This window comes from Amblyraja radiata, chromosome 4 (genome assembly GCF_010909765.2).
Source record: "Amblyraja radiata isolate CabotCenter1 chromosome 4, sAmbRad1.1.pri, whole genome shotgun sequence".
Lineage (NCBI taxonomy): Eukaryota > Metazoa > Chordata > Chondrichthyes > Rajiformes > Rajidae > Amblyraja > Amblyraja radiata.
In genome coordinates this window covers 19,450,498-19,467,058 of record NC_045959.1, presented here as the reverse complement: position 1 = coordinate 19,467,058, position 16,561 = coordinate 19,450,498, and the positions used below count along the sequence as shown (strand labels likewise).

The 16,561-nt window shown below is 40.2% G+C and overlaps 1 protein-coding gene and 1 long non-coding RNA gene across 4 annotated transcripts; one reads left to right on the top strand and one right to left on the bottom strand.

Moving 5' to 3' along the window:
• Positions 1-2,849: 2,849 nt before the first annotated feature.
• On the bottom strand, positions 2,850-14,883 carry txnl4a (thioredoxin like 4A). Of its 3 annotated transcripts, XM_033019045.1 has the most exons (5): positions 14,801-14,883; positions 9,206-9,261; positions 8,791-8,975; positions 7,733-7,836; positions 2,850-3,567 (listed from the first exon to the last, which is right to left on the bottom strand). In XM_033019045.1, the coding sequence occupies exons 3-5, from the start codon at positions 8,941-8,943 to the stop codon at positions 3,396-3,398; spliced, it is 429 nt and encodes a 142-aa protein (XP_032874936.1). In that variant the 5' UTR covers positions 8,944-8,975; positions 9,206-9,261; positions 14,801-14,883; the 3' UTR covers positions 2,850-3,395. The 3 variants fall into 3 exon arrangements, with proteins under 3 accessions (XP_032874936.1, XP_032874937.1, XP_032874935.1); XM_033019046.1 differs by lacking the exon at positions 9,206-9,261 and having other exon boundaries at positions 14,801-14,865; XM_033019044.1 differs by lacking the exon at positions 14,801-14,883 and having other exon boundaries at positions 9,206-9,283.
• LOC116971872 lies at positions 6,742-9,316 on the top strand. The gene is made up of 3 exons (XR_004411647.1): positions 6,742-6,990; positions 8,231-8,342; positions 8,454-9,316. It is a non-coding gene; the product is annotated as an uncharacterized LOC116971872 (long non-coding RNA).
• Positions 14,884-16,561: the final 1,678 nt, after the last annotated feature.

Below are 16,561 nucleotides of genomic sequence, written 5' to 3'. Positions count from 1 at the left end.
TCCAAACTTAATTTAGAAAAATGCTAACTATATACCTAGATGGTATTACAGGAAGCAAAGTTCGAATCCAAAAATTTCATCAGGAAAAGTAATGAAGAGGTATTGACTTTTTCTTTCATTTTGTTTCCATTTTTAAACTGTATATATTACCCTTTCTCCTGTCGTATGAAACGGCATTTTACGATGTGAAAGGTACTATATATTAGCCAGTTTAACTATCATGTTTTCCGGAAGCCTGTCACCAACTTGCAAAGGTTTGTTCTGGAAGAAAGTGGTGACACGGAAAGCTGAGACCTGCTAAACTGCGAATAGCTTTTGGAATAATTACCTAAATTGCAAAGGATTAACACACTACAACGTAGGTCAATGTATTCAACATTTCAGTAGCACTTCCAATGAATCAGTAACAGAAGTAATCATCGCAATGGACAATATTTATGAAGTGCACTGCATACTTAGGAAATGAAAAGCCTCATATGTGAATGCAAAATTATACACTGGTTCCAGCAATCCGTACAATTGTTGCGACGAGAGAACAGGCAGACAAAATAATCTACAATCAGACTCTACAGCATGGAAACAGGCACTTCAGCCCACCTTGCCGATGCCGACCAAGTTAGTATGTTGATTTAGTCTCAGTTGCATGCATTTGGCCATTTGTCCTTTGGCCCTTTCTATCCATGTATCTGTCCAAATGCTTTTTATCCTTTTTTTTTATTGCTTCCTCTGGCTTCTCATTCTAGATATCTGAGTGAGAATTTTAATGCTGAGGTCCCTGTGAAATCTCTCCCCTCTCACCTGAAGCAAGACCCTCTGGTTTTAGAACCTCTAATCCAGGAAAAAGACTGACTGACTTCATTTTATCCATGCCCTTCATGATTTTGTACTCTTCAATAAAGTCACCCCTCAGCCAATTGGTTATCTCGCCTTAGATTCCATGTGAGCTAACTTTCCAGAAAGGCCTACAAAACTTTGCCTTGCTATAGTCCACATTGACAAAGTCCACTGCCATACACAGTTCCATAATTCTCTTGGTGGCCTCTTCAAACAACTAATCAGAACTCTATCTGGTAACACTAAAGGTGATTAACACAGTCACACAATTACTTTGACAAAAGTCCAGTGCTTTTGCTTTCTAAGTAGTTAAGAGTACTTAGTACTGTGGAAACAGGCCCTTCGGCCCAATTTACCCACACTGGCCAACATGTCCCAGCTACACTAGTCCCACCTGCCCATGTTTGGTCTATATCCCTCCAAACCTGTCCTATCCATGTACCTGTCTAACTTTCTTAAATGTTGGGATAGTTCCTGCCTCAACAGCCTCCTCTGGCAGGTTGGTCCATACATTCACCACCCTGTTTGTGGAAAAAGTTACCCCTCAGATTCCTATTAAAGTTCCGCCTATTTCCTTCGCTCCATAGATGCTGCTGCACCCGCTGAGTTTCTCCAGCATTTTTGTGTACCTCCTATTAAATCTTTTCCCCTTCACCTTAAACCTGGTCCTCGATTCACCTACTCTGGGCAAGAGACTCTGTTCATCTACCCGATCTGTTCCTCTCATGATTTTATACACCTCAATAAGATCACCCCTCATCCTCCTGTGCTCCAAGGAATAGAGTCCCAGCCTACTCAACCTCTCCCCATAGCTCAGACCCTCTAGCCCTGGCAACATCCTCGTAAATCTTCTCTGTACCCTTTTCAGCTTGACACCTTTCCTATAACATGGTGCCCAGAACTGAACACAATACTCTAAATGCGGCCTCACCAACATCTTATACAATGCCTTATACAACTACTTCTTGAGGATGTTTATATCTGTAGTGTAAATTGCACTTTGTCAATACTTTTATCTATACCAACACTTAACAGTTTTGACTTTTATAAAAACAAGCTTCCAATTAGCAGATGTATTATTAACAGAACAAGTTAGGGTTCAGGGGAGACGATGGATTACTGAGAAGTTATATTTGCAACCTTTCAAAAACTTTAGCACTTTTATAAAGCTTAAATAATTATTTACCAAATTAAAGAGATAAAATACTGCAGATGCTGTAAATCGAAAACCACAATAATTGCTCAAACAGCATCTGTGGTGATTTGACATTTCAGTGTGATTAGAAACAGCAAAAGGCTAATGACCCGAAATATTAACTCCGTTTTTCTTGACACATAAGTTGTCAGATGCATGTACTTTCAGCATCTTATTCCCACTAGTTCATTGGGTGTTCAGGTTATACAAAGATACAATCTATTTTCACACCACTTTCATTCTTAGAAAAAAAGGCATTAAATTTGGCAACAAATTGTGATCTTTTGCAACTAGGTAATTTATAAAGGTTTAACAACTGTGGGCATGACCATCATTATGAGATCACTATTTCAGCAAGATATTTCCAATACAGAAAATATCTTACGATTGTTCGGATCATTGCATAATTCTGTAGTTATGCACGTCTGCACCATGCACGTCTAGAAATGCCCGTTGCAGAAAAATGTTGCGAATGTGGTATTATGGAGGAAAACCAATATTATCTATTCTATTCCCGAAATACTCTTAAAAATGTTTTTTATGATAACAATAGGTGCAGGAGTAGGCCAGTTGGCCCTTTGAGCCAGCACCACCATTCAATGTGATCATGGCTGATCATCCACAATCAGTACCCCGTTCCTGCCTTCTCCCCATATCGCCTGACTCCGCTATCTTTGAGCCCTACCTAGCTCTCTCTTGAAAGTATAATATGTCAACATTTATAATAATTACATTATATATTTTGTTCCCTATTCTACTCATAACTTCTTGGTGAGATTACATCTTGGCAATGTAAACAATAGGTCTACAGAGAAAGTGATACTAATAATAGCATTACTTTTATTTTGAGACACTTTATAATTAACATCTTCAGAAAGCCAGCTGCCATATGCCAGATAACAAAAAAAGTTGGCTCATAAAAGCAAATATATAACTGCTGTTAAAAATAGAGATGATGACTTATGCCTTTCCAATCAGTCTAGCAGACTAACATTTTAAACAACCTCCCATTAATCATGAGCCTTTCTTCTAGATTCGCTTGAATATCAAACGGTACACCATAATAATTCAAATATTCAAAATCACAAAACTAAAAATATAATTTATTATCACATTTCGGCCATAGATACGCAAGAAATGTTGGGATGGCAAATCATCGAAAGTTTCTTTTCAGGACAACAGACGTAAACAATTTTCCATTCATTTATAGTATACATGTTTTGCATTAGACAATGTAAAATAATGGCCCAATGCAAAAGTCTAACCAGAAATGAAATGGGGAGGCTGGGATTTTATTTACAATGGTAATAATCCAGGCTGTAATCCAAGTATATGGCAAATTGTTCAATTGTGCACAGACAGCACTTCAATATCTGTATTTTGTGGAGTAGTCTTTTGGAGATACCACAAGACCTCGTCCTTTGCGAGCTCCTCTGTACACGGTTTCAACAATATCAATCATCTCTTGCTTGTCTTCCATCGGCCAATTAATTTTGTTATTGTTGCCAGTCCCCAAATCGATCATGATGTGCTTGTTCCTGAAAAGAACAAAAATTAGACAAGGAAAAATTAAAGAAAAATGTTGTGGTGTGTAAGTTTCTGACAGAAAAACAAATTGCTGCTTTAATTTATTTGAATTCTCCATTTACCAAAATACGCTACAAGTTCTCTGAAAATCCATTAAGAGGGAACAGACACAGCATTTGAATTCAAAGTACAGAGTTTACAATTATCAACGCAGGTAATGCTCAAAGGATTATAGTTTATTTACCACCCCTGAGTAAAGGTACAAACACTGCCTAGTCCATGAAGTAGTAAACACTGCCCAGTCCATCATCGGCTCTGACCTTCCTTCCATTGAGGGGATTTATCGCAGTCGCTGCCTCAAAAAGGCTGGCAGTATCATCAAAGACCCACACCATCCTGGCCACACACTCATCTCCCTGCTACCTTCAGGTAGAAGGTACAGGAGCCTGAAGACTGCAACAACCAGGTTCAGGAATAGCTACTTCCCCACAGCCATCAGGCTATTAAACCTGGCTCGGACAAAACAATGATTATTAATAACCCATTTTCTGTTATTTGCACTTTATCAGTTTATTTATTCATGTGTGTATATATTTATATTATGGTATATGGACACACTTATCTGTTTTGTAGTAAATGCCTCCTATGTTCTGTGTGCTGAAGCAAAGCAAGAATTTCATTGTCCTATACAGGGACACATGACAATAAACTCACTTGAACTTGAACAACTAAGGTCTACTTAATGATAATTGTCTATTTAGTCTTCAGGAAATGCACAGGTAAATGCAGGATGAGCATTGAGTTTGGCTGTAATAAAACCTTCAAAAGTCATTTGGGCAAAATACTGGAGTGATCACACTGATCAGTTCAGTATGTGGAGTTACAAAGAGTTTAAATGTTGCAGAAGAGAAATGACAAAAAAAAAAATCAATCTTATACCTTTGGTCTATAATTAACGTTACAAATGTCAAACGTGTCAGTTCTGAGCTGCTCAATATGTCAGGAGTGTGACAATGATCAACCCCTACAATAGCACAGTACTGAATGATAGCTCTCAGAATGTCTCCAAAGTATCTGATTCTCAGGTGTATATTACAAGTAGATAGTACACAGAGATTGGAGACAAGAGAGATTGCAGATGCTAGAATCTTGAGCAAAAGACAATCTTTTAGAGGAACCCAGCAGTTCAAGCAGTATCTGTGGAGGGGAAAAAGGACAGTGGACAGTACTCTCCTTGGACAATCATTTAACCTTTATGATTTACCAGTGCTGAACCAAAGCAAATACTTGCTTCGAGGTGAGAATGAAATAAAAAAACCTGAAGAGCAGAGCAGCGACTGGAACTTGTGTTACGTCTGTCGTCTACTGGCATCACTACATTTCACAGAACAAAAATGATAGGACAATAATGACTAATAATTCAGATTCCATGGGGAAATGTCAGCAGTGCCACCTATTACAGCTAACATTTTCTTCCACTCACAAGTCTAGGATTGACATATGAACGTGAAATGTACTTTAATTGCACTGAGTGTTTGTTGATGATTTTTCGAATATATTCCAATACTGGACTATTGGTAGAAGCAACAACTTGGGTCTTTAGCCGAGTATCTGTACCAGATTTGCTTCTCTATCAACTTCAATTGAAGGAAACTAATATCTTAGGCAATTATATATTTTACAATTATTTGACCTATGTTCCAGCACTTTTTTCCAGGTTGGAATTCATTCTACTATCATCTGATCCCATTATTGCACAGAAACCATTCCTTGATATGTTGCCCGGCCATGAGGGATCCTATCAGTTTCACCCTTAAGCTCCTGCTGGGAGATATGCACACAATATATATGAACCTTTGTGGAAGTCAACAGTGAATGCAAGCATCTTGCCTCAAATCCTGGTCATGTATCTTCTAAAGTTGATCAGAGCACGGGAGGGACATGGGTCCAGACTTCTTGCAGCACAGAAACATGCCTTCAAGTGTCCATGTATACAATCCCATTGACCATATTGGGATTGTGTACATGGACACTTGGTTCATAGCTCTCTGTCCCAGTGATTAAAATTCTCATCCAGATACCTTTCAAATGCTACATTTTATAATGTGATGCAATATCACAATTACATTACTGTTCTCTTTTCAATAAATAGCTGCTCCTGATTTACAATATTTTCCTTTGGAGCAACCTCAATAGCTGATTTGTCACACTGAGTGGTGTGTTCCAGAAAGCATGAGTGCTTAACCAACCTTTAAATGTGCTGCAGAGATTTTGGTACAGTTCCACCCAGTAGGAGAATTTGCCACAATTGTAAATATTTTCAATCATAATACAGTCACCAACAACTGGCAACAATTTTTTTTTTTTTAATTCACCTAAAAATAGTTAAACAAAACCCAAACAAATCGCAGGATAAACTGTTTCCTCTTACTGTAAAAACAAATCTACATGGAGCAGTGTCTATGCTAACAATTCTTGATCAGTCAAAAGTAATATTGAATAATAATCCATCTTTCTACATTATTTATCTAAAAATAGGAATCTGGCCTGCTACCAGCAAATTTCCTTCAGTATTCAAACCAGATGCATGGGGTGAGTAATTTACCTCATAGTAAGTGTACATGACTGCCATTTCTTTAATTTCTCCCTTTGCCTTAAAATTAGTATGCTCTTAAGTGCTGGTACTCGAGTAAGTTTGTTTAAACCTAAAACACATATCGACTTTGTTAAAGGTATAGTGGACTAATTGCACGTAGTCTGAACGTTGGTGGAAACAGTTATATCCACACTGCCATGAATCAACACAAGTTAGCAATGCAGTGATACAAGTTATGCTTTAACCTACTGCAGGCAAAATAACAAGTTAATAAATTATTTCCAACGAACCATAGCTGAGGTAAAAGAATATGCTGGGTAGTCTACATAGAACTGAAATAAGGATAGATTTCAGAGGATGTGGAATCTTCAGAAAGTTATCGTCTGAAGGATTGTGGTGATTGAGCCTCCACACTCCTTAAGAAGAGAATTATCTGAAGTTTCACTACTTTGTGGGATTCTCCTCATTGCTTTCAAAACAGATTGAGATATATTTGGATAGCAAAGGAGGTATGGGAATAGGGCAGGATAGCAGTGTCTCATTGTGTGCCGAAGTTCACGGTCACAACCTACAGCACTGTGGCACTTGCGGTCAGTGCAGTATGGATATGGGTGGTACAGTCAGTAACCAATCAGATCACTAGTGATTTATTCGGAGTAATTGAAAACAGTGTAATGCCAACTGTAAGATCCATTGTTGGAAAAAAGACATTGAAAGATAAAAAGCCAGAGTTATTTAAGAAATTCTGAAGGAAATGGAAATGTCACAGCAAAATTGACCAGGAGATAAACTGTTTTCAGTGCTGCGGACAACCAATCTACTTGATGAGCCTAAAATGGTAGGTACACAAAAATGCTGGAGAAACTCAGCGGGTGCAGCAGCATCTATGGAGCGAAGGAAATAGGTAACGTTTCGGGCCGAAACCCTTCTTCAGACTGATAGGGGGTGGCGGGGAGAAGGAAGGAAAAAGGAGGAGGAGGAGCCCGAGGGCTGGGGGATGGGAGGAGACAGCTCGAGGGCTAAGGAAGGGGAGGAGACAGCAAGGGCAAACAAAATTGGGAGAATTCAATGTTCATGCCCGCCGGATGCAGGCTCCCCAAGCGGAATATGAGGTGCTGTTCCTCCAATTTCCGGTGTTCCGGAGCCTAAAATGGTGATGTGCTCATCTTAATTTGGTTCCTAAACTCGGATTTGCAGTAGACCACCTTTAAAAAAAAAAATAACAGCCCAACTACATGCAACTGTTAAGTTGGAAAATTGCAAATGAACAAGGGAAAAAAAGCAAAATCTAACAGGCAACCTTTGTATCTGATATACATTTTTAAAATCCAGTCAGCAAGACTAAATCTGACCATTTCATGCAGTGCAAAGCTGATGGAAACAGCTTTATTTGAGAATCTTCCATCTTCTCTAAATTATGAAAGTAGGATTCTAATCACAAACTAAACAGATTGGGAATGTTTGATGTAAGCAATATTATACTTTACAAATTGTAATTAACAAAACTACAAATCTTACAAAAGGTTTGACAAAGGTAACTTATTTGTGCCATGGTGATGTTGAACTGTGTTTTTACATACCGGAAGAAAAACATAACGGTGCATGGATCGTATAACTCGTACATCTTGTTGAAGTCTGGTACCTCGGTGATATCCACAAGATAAATAACAGCAAAATTTTTCACCTAAAAATAGAACAGATTGCAAATTTTACATTATATGAAATAAATTGATAATTTTTCAGGAACCAAATAATGTTTTTATTTTAAAAGAGTTTATGATGATAAAGCACATAATGCAAATTATGTTTATTAAGCCAAAAAAATTAAGCCAAATATTTTAAATAATTTTATTAGGGCTTATTAAAAAAATAATAACTTGCATGCTTGACACAATCTCCAACAAGTAACTATGTTTCTCAAGATTTTATTTTGAAAGTTCTGCAATATTTAAAGTCAGGCTTGTAAATGATACTAATTTTAACAGTGCAGTGGGTGTAATGAAATGGCACACAAATGAAAGCATTAATGCTCAGGGCCACTAAGTGGAAAAAATAATGGAGGCAATAATATTTTACAGATGAACTGAAAAAAAAGGAGTGAAATATGATGGACTATGACTTCAACAAATCAATGGGAAACATCAGCAAGATTCTTTCTAGCCGTTAATTGCCAATTCAGGCAAAATAAAGGTTGGTGAAAAAAGTTAATTCAAAGGAGAAAAAGATTTTCAAACTGCTTTTTTATTGGTAAACATTAATATTTCATGAAAAACACAGCCATTTACTATCCATTCCTTGCAGTTGCAGAAGAGAATTACAATCAACCATGTTGACGCATCTGTTTGTGCCCAGTCGCCCAGAGAGAATAAAGGCGGTGGATTTGCTTTACTGAGAGAGATTAACATACTGGAGAGGTTTTTATGACAGTCCTATAGTTTCAGGATCCTGATTACTGATGATTGATTTTAGTTACCAGTTTACCTAATTATTTGAATTGAGAGCCTCGGCGTCTAGTAACTTCACCCCCATTTGGCTGCATGAGAAGGAACATGTGGCTGATCATTTTCTTCCTGCTATTCCACGGAAATCATTGTAATATTAAACTTTGATGTATTTCTTGGTATTTTCAAAAGCTCACCTTTTCAGCAATACTGTACAACACCTCATCCATCTTCATGCACGTTGGATCCCAATCATGACCAAAACGAATGACTACAACGCGATCTTCCTCCGACAGAATGGCCTGGTCAACTTGCCAACCATTGTGGAGATGTGGTAACATATACGACATTCTGGCAGAGTTATATTAACTTCCAAAACAAACTAAAACAAACAAAAGAGGGGTTAATTTACTCCTAAACTGGGAAGTTCAACATACAATTACCAGCACTATGAAGCTGAGAGCGGCTTTACAAAATCAGTGGTAATAATTGGGATGGCCTGACATAAAAACAATCATATTAGTGTATATAAAAACATTTACAGCTATTATACTGGTTGAAGTAATGAACGCTGTAATTCTACGAAATGAAAATACTGTACAGAATTTTCACCTTTTATTTGCTCTCCTTAATGTTCCACCCATATTGGTCCATTTGGTCAGAATGCACTGGAGTTTTTAACAGTCATACATAGAATGAATAAAATAAAACAGTTTATTTCAACTTAAATGAGAAGCAAACTATTTAAGTCCAGTTGTAAATAGTACATAAGCTGATCCTGTATTTTGATGTGATCCGTGATAGCACCAATTTACAATGGGAATGTCAATGTACAAGGCATATGCATTCCTTTTTTTCCAAATACTTACTTTCAAATATAACATTTCGAGCACAGCAATGATGTGATTGCAGGTGAGTAACAATGGCTCAATAATATTGCTAACTATACTTCCTATTTTCCTACAGTTGTACAAGATGTTGGTGAGGCCGCATTTGGAGTATTGTGTTCAGTTTTAGTCACCGTGCTCGAGGAAAGATTATGTTAAGCTGGAAAGAACTCACAGAAGTTTTACGAGGATATTGCCAGGATTTATGTGCCTTAGTTATAGAGAGAGGTTGGGCAGGATAGGACTATATTTCTTGGAGTGCAGGCGGATGAGGGATGATCTTATAGGTGTATAATACCATGAGGAACATAGTGCCCACCATAATGTTTGGGACAGATCAATCATTTATTTATTTGCCTCTGTACTCCACAATTTGAGATTTGAAATAGAAAAAAATCACATGTGGTTAAAGTGCACATTGTCAGATTTTAATAAATACCATTTTTATACATTTTGGTTTCACCATGTAGAAATTACAGCAGTGTTTATACATAGACTCTCCCCATTTCAAGGCACCATAATGTTTGGGACAGAGCAATGTCATGTAAATGAAAGTAGTCATGTTTAGTATATTGTTGCATATCCTTTGCATGCAATGACTGCTTGAAGTCTGCGATTCATGGACATCACCAGTTGCTGGGTGTCTTCTCTGGTGATGCTCTACCAGGCCTGTATTGCAGCCATCTTTAGCTTATGCTTGTTTTGGGGGCTAGTCCCCTTTAGTTTTCTATTCAGCATATAAAAGCCATGATCATTTGGGTTCAGATCGGGTGATTGACTTTTTTCGGGACATTTTTCAGCTTTTAAAAACTCCTTTGTTGCTTTTGCAGTATGTTTGGGATCATAGTCTTACTGTAGAATGAACTGGCGGCCAATGAGTTTTGAGGTATTTGTTTGAACTTGAGCAGATAGTATGCTACTACCAGTTGTATCATCAATGAAGATCAGTGAACCAGTACCTTCAGCAGCCATACATGCCCAGGCCATAACACCCCCACCACCGTGTTTCACAGATGAGGTGGTTTGCTTTGGATCTTGGGCAGTTCCTTCTCTCCTCTATACTTTGCTCTTGCCATTTCTCTGATACGTTAATCTTCTTCTCATCTGTCCACAAGACGTTTTTCCAGAACTGTGGTCGCTCTTTTAAGTACTTCTTGGCAAGCTGTAACCTGGCCATCCTATTTCTGCAGCTAACCAGTGGTTTGCATCTTGCAGTGTAGGCTCTGAATTTCTGATCATGAAGTCTTCTGCGGACAGTGGTCATTGACAAATCAACACCCGACTCCTGAAGAGTCTTTCTGATCTGTCGGACAGGTGTTTAGGAATTTTCTTTATTATAGAAAGAATTCTTCTGTCATCAACTTGGCCTGCCAGTCCCTTTGCGATTAGTAAGCTCACCAGTGCTCTCTTTCTTCTTAATGATGTTCCAAACAGTTGATTTTGGTAAGTTTAAGGTTTGCCTGATGTCTCTAACATTCTTGTTTCTAAGTCTCATAATGGCTTCTTTGACTCATTGGCGCAACTTTGGTCCTCATAAACAGCTATAAAAGTTTACAATGGTGATGGAAAGACTGGAGGAAAGACTAGGTGCTAAGAGCTCTCTTATACCTGCATTCAGGAGGCAATTAAACACACCTGAGCAATTACAAAGACCTGCGAAGCCATGTGTCCCAAACGTTATGGTGCCCTGAAATGGAGGGACTATGTATAAACACAGCTGTAATTTCTACATGGTGAAACCAAAATATATAAAAATGGCCTTTAATAAAATCTGACAAAGTGCACTTTAACCACGTGTGTTTTTTTTTTCTATCACAAATCTCAAATTGTGGTGTACAGAGGCAAATAAATAAATGATGGGTCTTTGTCCCAAACATTATGGAGGGCACTGTGGATAGGGGAACTGTTTTACCCAGAGTAGGGGAATCATAAAAAAACAGTGGAAAATATGGAACGAGCTGCCAGATGAAGTAGTTGAGGCAGGTACTATAACATTTAAAATACTTTTGGACAACTCCGTGGATAGGAAAGGTCTGGACGGATCTGGGCCAAATGCAAGCAGGTGGGACTTGTGTAGATGGGGTGTCTTGATCAGCATGGACACGTAGGGTAGAAGGACCTGTTTCCATGCTTATGATACTATGCCTATGCTAATGATGTGAGGTCATAGGTCAATACTGACTGGCTTCTAAGTTGTATTGAGAACTGGGAGGCCAATCTGAACAGCTCAAGTTTAGGGACTTAACGTTTTGATACCCAACCAAAGCTAACACAGGTGGTTGGGTCCTGCCAGGCTCAGGTAACCAGGTTCTATAGTGATGCCATACAAGAACCACTTTCCATGGAAATTGTATATTATAGGGATACAGCATATTATAGGGATACAATATCGGGAGCCTGGGATCTCGCGACGAGATCGCCAGTGGTGGAGCTCCATCCGGCGCGGCCTTGTTGGCTTCGGAAGCCGCGGTCTCCGGTAAGGGAAGCGGCCGTTCCAGGGTTCCCATGCCGTTGAGAGGATTCTCCCGACGCCGGAGCACCATCACCCGGCGAGAACGGCCTGGAACATCAGGCCTCCGTAAAGGCAACTGAGGCCTCAATGGGCCCGACTATGGGTGGACATGGGATGGGGACTGGACATTGTGCCTTCCCCCACAGTGGGAGCCATTGTGGGGGGATGTTTTTATGTTTAAATTTCTTTATTACTGTTATGTCTGTATTCTTTCTTCATGTGCTGCATTGGCAAGAAGCATTTCACTACACCTAGGTGTATGTGACCAATAAAATAACCTTTGAACCTTTAAACAGACCCTTCGGCCCACCAAGTCCACACGGATCATTGCTCACCCATTCACACAGGTTGTGTGTCGCTCACTTTCTCATCTACCCTCTACGCATTGGGGGTGATTTACAGAGGCCAATTAACCTACAAATCCACACGTCTTTAGGACGTGGGACGAAACCCACATGGTCACAGGGGGAACGTGCAAACTCCACACAGACAGAACACAAGGTCGGGTTTGTACCCAGGTCTCTGGCATTGTGAGAAAACAGCTGCGCCACTGTGCTTCTAGCTGTGTAGGAAAGAACTGCAGATGCTGGTTTAAATCGAAGGTAGGCACAAAATGCTGGAGTAACTCAGCGGGGCAGGCAGCATTTCTGGATAGAAGGAATGGGTGATGTTTTGGGTCGAGACCCTTCTTCAGTGCTTCCAGCTGTGAGCTCAGTCAAACCTATGACATCCCACGGTAAAAATCTGAGTGCATTTACTTATAATATATCTTCTCGTAACTGCACACTGTAAATGGCTCGATTGTACTCATGTATTGTCTGCTGACTGGATAGCACACAACAACGTTTTTCACTGTACCTCGGTACACGTGACAATAAACTGAACTGAATTGATAAAGAACCAGCATATTCTGAACTGAACTAAATTGGAGGAGTGCGGATATTTTGATTGCTGATTCAAACCCAACACCCTACAGTCAGATTTCAGAGCTTGACTGGGGACCCTGGCTGCACATAGGACAAAGCAATGTGGAGAAATGCCAGAAGCTACTCTGGAATATTTTAGTCTACACATTGAACAAAACTAACTGATCATAGAAATGTCCAAGATCTCCACCAATCTCCATTAATACCGAACTCGTATAATTTGTCTGTGCCTGGCCCCTATCCCTCCAAGCCCTACCTGTGTATCTCTTCAAGTGTCTTTTAAATGTTGATATTAGGCCCACCTCAACCACTTTATCCGACAGCTCGATCCATGCGTGTCACTCCCTCTGTTGTCCTTCAGGTCCCTTTTAAATCTTTTCTCTCAGCTTAAATTTTCACCTCTCACCTTCTTGTTTTAGTCTCATCTACCCTGGACAAAAGACTGTGGCTATACATCTTATCCATGGCCTGCATTGTTATTTATCTCTAAGGGCACTTCTTAGCCTCTTACACAATAGGAAAATAGATTCAGCCTATCGAACATCTACTTATAACACAAACCCTCAATTTCTCCTAATCCTTTTCACACACTTTCCTTTTAAATGACATCCTTCCTATGGCAGGGTGACTAGAATTTACATAGTACTCCAAATAAGATAAGAAATCATAGTAGAATTCGGCTATTCGGTTCATCGAGTTTACTCTGCCATTCATTCATGGCTGATGTATCTTTCCCTCTCAACATTCTCCTGCCTTCTCCCCATAAAGCTTTACACCCGTACTGATCAAGAATCTGTTAATCTCCACCTTAAAAATACCCAATGACGGCCCTGTGGCGAATATGGCCTTCCCAGTGTCTTGTAAAGTACTCAATACACTGACTGATGAAGGCAAGCATTCAAAATGCTTTCTTCACCACTGTTCACATGTGTCATCACTTTCAGAGCACATCTAGGTGCTCCCTTAACATACTGTGCAAATCCTGCCCTGGTTTGTACCAAAATGCAATACTTTACATTTATCGGAATTAAATTCAATCTGCCATTCCTCTGCCCATTGGGCAGTAGATCTATATCTGGTTTTAATCTTAGATAACCATCATCCTGTCCCCAATTTTAATGTAATCAGCAAAAGTTACCGACCATGCCACCCACATTCATGTTCATATTATTTACATAAATAACGCACAATGGACCCAGCACTGTCTGTGGCACACCATTTGTTACAGGCAAAAACTGCCCTTTACCAGCTTCCTCTGTTTCCTACTTTCAAGACAGTTCAAGACAGCATGATACCATGATATCTAACCTTCCAGCCCTGCTTATCTTGTAGTATTTGGTCAAAGACCTTGCTAAAGTCCATATAGACACTGTCTACAGCATTGCCCTCATCAATCTTCTTGGTCACCTGTTTTTTTTTTAATCTATCAAATTGGTGAGACAAGATTTCTACGCACAATGCCATGCTGATAATATAATCCCTGATCAATCCCTGTCTTTTCAAAACCATTGCAGATCCTACCTCTCAGAATCCCCTCTAATAACTTCCCATCATTGCTGCAAGGCTCATTGGCCTGCAATGCACGGATCCCTCTGCACCTTGTCACAACTGGAGGCAGATTGCCCTGCACATTGGTGCAACTAGCAGGGACAACCAGCCGAAGTGGCCACAGCCGCATGACAGGGACGTGGAAGGAAACCCTCGCAACCCCCATAAAGAACGAGCACATTCCACACACAGAATAAGCATTGAAGCCGCCTCTCCCCGTGTACATTGGAAGCATCATCTGCCGCCCTCATTCTCTACAACACCGGCCGTTACTTGTTCCCCGGGCCCACACAGAGGCTTCACAAACAAACAAACACTTGCAAAATACATTTACCTCCGGTCAGGTCACCAGGACGGTCCGCGCATGCGCGGGGCCCGCCGGGGAAATGTCGCGAGGGCCGGGCGGGCGGGCGAGCGCATGCGCGCAGGGCAGCAACTGCAACAGCAGCAACAGCCAAAGATCATGCAACAAGCAGCATGCATGCAGCTAGCATAACAGCAAGCAGCTTCTATGATCTTTGGCAACAAGTGCAGATAGATGCACAGTGCTGGAGTAACTCAGTGGGACAGATAGCATCACTGGAGAGGAGGAATGGGTGATGTTTCAGACTTCCCCAGTGACATGCCAGGCACAATATTCCCTGCACTGTTGACAAAAATGAATCAAGGGATATGGGGGTGGGGGTGGGGGAGGGGAAGCAGGAACCGGGTACTGATTTTAGAAGATCAACCATGCTTTATTCCCAGAGCTATAGCGGCTCTGAACTGGCCCTGCTGAGTGCCCCCCATCCCCCCTGGACTGTCTCCCTCGGATGGTCACGTCACACAGCTTATTTATTTATTTTACTTTTCTTTTACATTGGTTGGAAGCTGCATACTAAATCTCGTTGCACTGATGTGCAATGACAATAAAATATATTATTAATTATTATTGAATGGCAGTGCTGGTTCGAAGGACCGAATGGCCTACTCCGCACCTATTTTTCAATGTTTCTAAAAAGCTGGAGTAACTGAGTGACAGGTGACTATCTTCGGTTTAAAGCAGCATCTGCAGTTCCTTCCTACACATTCACTGCACAGTATTGCATTAAGAAATTCTACAATATATCTAGGCCACTGACTTTGTTGGTTCATGTTAAAAATGTGGCTCAGTCTCGTACACCAAAACTTCATTTCTCCTGCAGATAACTAGGTTACTTAGTACAAAATCTTTTCATACCTCTGGTTTCCCTCTCCCCTGACTCAGTCTGAAGAAGCGTCACACATTCCTTATCTCCAGAGATGATGCCTGTCCCGCTGAGTTACTCCAGCATTTTGTGTCTACCTGCAAAGCAGAAGTTGTTACATTGTCCCCATTGTAATCCTCTTTCAATGTATACTCTCACCTCTTACGTCGTTTCGTACCAAGTTCAAGTTCAAGTGAATTTATTGTCATGTGTCCCTGATAGGACAATGAAATTCTTGCTTTGCTTCAGCGCACAGAACATAGTAGGCATTTACTACAAAACAGATCAATGTGTCCATATACTATAATATAAATATATACACACATGAATAAATAAAATGATAAAGTGCAAATAACAGATAATTGGTTATTAATAATAATCAAAGTTTTGTCCGCGCCAGGATTAATAGCCTGATGGCTGTGGGGTAGTAGCTATTCATGAACCTGGTTGTTGCAGTCTTCAGGCTCCTGTACCTTCTACCTGAAGGTAGCAGGGAGATGAGCATGTGGCCAGGATGGTGTGGGTCTTTGATGATACTGCCAGCCTTTTTGAGGCAGCGACTGCGATAAATCCCCTCGATGGAAGGGAGGTCAGAGCCGATGATGGACTGGGCCGTTGTTTTATGTGAACAATGTCACAGTCTCATTGTTCGCATAAAAGCCCCAAATCTCCACATGAAGGAAATCTGCAACAGTTGGAGCAATCCCAAAAGATTTTATAAATACATAAGGGGGAAAATGGCAACTAGAGAGAGAGAGTGGGACCTCTCAGGAGGGTGGCAAATGTGCCTCTTTTCAAGAAAGGCTGCAGGGAAAATGCTGTGTACTATAGACCGGACTGCAGTTGGAAAGTTACTAAAGAGTATTCAG